Here is a 4,166-nt window from a genome sequence, read left to right on the forward strand (position 1 = left end):
TAGTCTGTCATAAAGTGACATTTTAATTGAATTTTTGTCGGTCGCGATTAGCCGCGCTGCCGCGGTAAAGATCGGAACGGCACCTAAGTTTTTTTTTTAATTTTTATTAAGGCAAAAACAGTTTTTTACAAAAATTATTACAAATATAATTACAAATAAACCTAAATTACCATTAATTGCTAAACTATGAAAGATTTAAAGGATGCGTTTGTTAAGTAACAGTCGCGATCACAAAACTAGACTAAAGGGTTACTGTAATACACAACAATAATGTGGACTTAAGTTACTACTAATACAAAATATAATGATATTAAAATTCAGATAATTCGCGTACTTGTTTCTTGTAATCGCGCAGCTTTGAGGAGAAGATGTCTACTTTGCATAGATTTTTATTATAATGTATACAAGAACGCCCGAGAAAGGTATTTTTTGCATAATTTCTATGACAAAAAGGAATGTGAAAAGTGTCTTTAGAACGTGAGGAAAAAGATCGAGGAACTTTAAAGTGTACCAAACTTAATAAGTCTGGGGAGCTGGTATAATTGTTGACAATTTTATAAAGGAAAATAGCATCTAGGTTGTCACGTCTGGAGCACAAAGAATGCATGTGATGTAGTTTCATGCTTTCCTTGTAATCTGTGTATGTGTGTCTGGAGTGGTAATTAAGGTATTTTACAAACTTTTTTTGTACTTTTTATAATCTCCGAACGTGGACGTCATAACTGGGACTCCAGACCATGCTACCAAATTCGAGAACACTACGCACATAGGACATGTAAAGTGTTTTCAAAGTGTTACCCCTACGGAAAGGCTTGCTGAGACGGATTATAAGACCCAATGCTTTAAATGCCTTCGTCACTATCCTATCAATAAGTAAATTGAAATGTAATTTAGCATCTAAATAAATGCCGAGATCACGCACCTCAGAAACACGATCGATAGGTCTACCTAACATCCTGTACTCGAAAGATACCGGGATATAGTTTATAGTTTATGTCCACAGTTTGTCTATACTTTCGCATTTCTACTCGTGGCCATGCTTAGGCTACTGATATTTTATAAAAGTAACTTTCAGTTTCAATGAAAATGCTAATTGTCCTTTCTGTTGCAGACCGAGTACAAATACTGCTACGACCTCGTACTCCACTACGTGCTGCACTATTTGAATAAAGACATGAACGAAAAGAAGTGAGAGTGCGAACTCAAGGACGAACTCTGGTTTATCGAATTCGGGCGCGGCGCCGCCCTGCCCACCACGCCGGAGGAGCAGAGCCCGCTGCCCGCGCCGAAGGACCGGCGGCAGCAGGGCCGGCCCGCGCACCCGCGCCGCGGCCTGTCCCTCGACCGCATCATGCCCAGCGCCATCCGCCCGCCGCTGCCGCACGCCGTCACCGTGGACGCCCCCCGCCGCCCCCGCCGCGACCGCCCCCCGCTCCGCCGCTCCATTCGCCTCGAGGACGACGACGCGGCGGCCGAGGAGCGGCGGCGCGCGTTCGGACGCGGCCCCCGCGCGCCATCCTTCGACGAGGGCGACGCCAGCGACGAGCACGAGGAGTGCGAGTGCAGCCGCTCCCTCGAGCGCTCCGGCCCGTCGGCCGACACTCCCGACGACGACGACGACGACATAGAACCAGAGTTCGCCGGGACTCCCCCCGTCGACGCCCCGATCGAAAGAAACTCACACTTGCGAGGCGCCTCCGCCGACCGCATCCTGGACCGCCGCGACTTTCCGCCGCCGCCGCGGGCGCCCTCGCGCGCACAGTCGCAGGGCGTGTTCGAGCGCCGGCTCCCCAGGATATATAAGCTGGGCCTAATGGACAAGTCGAAGCGCGCCAGCTCCGGCGCCCTGTACGAGCGCACCGACCGGTCGCCGACGGAGGCCTTCTACAACGCGACGGGCTCGACGAGGCTCAGCTCGCAGGAGCTCTTCGAAAAATTTTGTTCCGAGGACTTCACCTCGCTTTACGGACGGGAGGATCTCCGCAAGCGGGACCGGCGGCCGCCCCACTCCAAGTCCACCGGCAGCAGCGGCTCCGACGTGCGGCACGAGCGCGGCTGCCGGCGCGTCCCGTGCGGCTCGCAGCCCGCGCTCGGGCGCCGCCCCGTCTGTCACGCGACCCGGTCGGACCGCTCCACCGACTCCGACGACGCCTCTCCGCGCCGGTCGAAGCTCCGCGCCCTGCCCCTCGACGCCGAGAGGCAGAACTCCGCCGACTGCTCCCGCTCGGCGCCGCTCCTCAGCCCCGACAGGTTCGAGGCGCGCTTCACGTTCGACATCTCGGAGCGCAGCGAGGTCACCTCCAACCGCGACGAGACGCCCTCGGACGCCACCGAGACGCGGAACCTCACGCTGTACGAGGAACCACACTCGGATCGGACCAGCGTCTGTGAGCTGGACGACTCCGCTTTCGGTTCGCAGCGCCCATCGCTCCGCCGGGACGGCTCGAGGAAACGCTTCGGACCCTTCGACCTGAGCGCCCTCGACTTCCGGCCGATCGACGACGAGAGCCCGCGCGTCAGCCGGCGGACCTCGCAGAGGAGCGTCGATGACACCATTCGCCAAAACTCGGAGACGCGGAGCTGGGCGTCCGACTCGATCTTCGACACGCCCGAGCGGCATCCGCAGCTCGACACGTCGCCGTCGTCGACGGACACGCGGCGCTACCTCACCGCGCGCGAGTCCGCCCGCGCTGAGTCCGCCGCCGCCGACTCCACGCTCGCCGACACCACCACGGCGGAGGAGGCGCCGAGCGTCGTCGAGCGGTCCGAGCGCTCGCCCGCGCCGCAGGACACCGTCGACCTGCAGGCGGACGACGAGGACGACGAGGAGGAGGAGGTACCGACGCCCCCGCCGGACCCACGCCTGGCGAGCCGCCCGTCTATGCACAAACTTGAGCCTCTGGAGCCGGAGCGGCTGTGCGGGGGCGGGGAGGGGGCGCGGGGCGGCGCGCGTCGGCGCGGGGCGAGCGAGCCGCGGCGCACGTCGCGCTGCTTCCCGCTCTGAGGGCGCGCGCGGCGCCGGCGCGTGAGTCGCGCCGCAGCCGCCGCGCCCCCCACGCCGTGCCTTCTCGCCGCCGCGCGGGCGACCCTGCGTTTCTACATGTAGGACCCCGGCGCGCCCCGGCCGCCGGTGTAGCGTAGTCTAGTCCCCCGACCCTAGGAGCGACGCCCCGTCGCCGTCCCCTAGTCTTCGCCTCCTACCGAACGGTAACTGCCAAAATTCTAATGTTAGATTAATCGTATCGTCGTAATATTATTATAATTGTAACTCGATTTATCGTAGGGACGTACGTCGTCGAGTAGGCTGTGCCTAGACGACATTACGTAGAGCGTAGATTCTAAATCTCGTAGAAATGATCCCGGGCCGCGCCGCGACCGACACAGGGCCCCGCGCCCCCCTACTCGCGGGCTGTATAGTGTAAGTGACAGTCAGGAATTGCGTCGTAGTTTTGTAGGTGCCCGGCGCCGTGGAGTCCTTTTAATATTTTAATGTAACGTTTTAATTATACACGATCGCGTCTATGGTAATCGATAAATGAAATTATTTACATACTTTATTTAGACCTAGCGGGGGTAGAGAGAGGCGCCGCGCGGCGGGGCCCTCCGGGGGCTGTGTCCGACACCGGCGGGGCCCCGGCCGCGCGGGGCACAGTATTTATTTGATATTTTGGTGTTAGTCGCTGTCGGTGTCGTTGGATGTTCTAGTGTATTCCAATATTTTATTGTTTGTATTCCAGTATTTACAGATTATTTATGATAAAGTTTATACGTGCGTTGCGAATGTGCCGTGTTGTTTTCGGTGTTATTTATGTATAAAGTTTACGAATATACGTGCCAAAATAATATTGTAGCTAGCTATGTATCTGACTGTTCCAGTCCTCGTGTTTCCTTGTGACGTCACGTATGACGTAACTCAACCTATACGTTACGGTAGTCTGTCCTAGTAACGTTATATTAAATGTCTTAAAGACTGTAATATTAGGATCAGCCCGCAGGCGGTATTTTAAAGAGTGGTTTAAAATTGTGCTTTATTTGCTGCAAGATAAGATACACAATCCTTTGCAAATGCGGGCGTGCCACTGGAAACTGATTTGACAAGTCATGTTTATGCTAATTTCGTACCTGCCTTCTATAGATTATACATTATTATTTTATTTTAACAGTGG

At 55.4% G+C, this 4,166-nt stretch overlaps 1 protein-coding gene across 1 annotated transcript in view; it reads left to right on the top strand.

Annotated features, from left to right (window-relative positions):
* LOC121737431 overlaps window positions 1-3,004 on the top strand; it is a 176,536-nt gene extending 173,532 nt beyond the window's left edge. Inside the window, exons 18-19 of the mRNA XM_042129109.1 lie at window positions 1,112-1,150; window positions 1,208-3,004. Coding sequence (XP_041985043.1) covers window positions 1,112-1,150; window positions 1,208-3,004 — 1,836 coding nt within the window. The remainder of the gene's footprint in view (window positions 1-1,111; window positions 1,151-1,207) is intronic.
* Window positions 3,005-4,166: the final 1,162 nt, after the last annotated feature.

Source organism: Aricia agestis, chromosome 20 (assembly GCF_905147365.1).
Source record: "Aricia agestis chromosome 20, ilAriAges1.1, whole genome shotgun sequence".
In the NCBI taxonomy this organism is placed as follows: domain Eukaryota; kingdom Metazoa; phylum Arthropoda; class Insecta; order Lepidoptera; family Lycaenidae; genus Aricia; species Aricia agestis.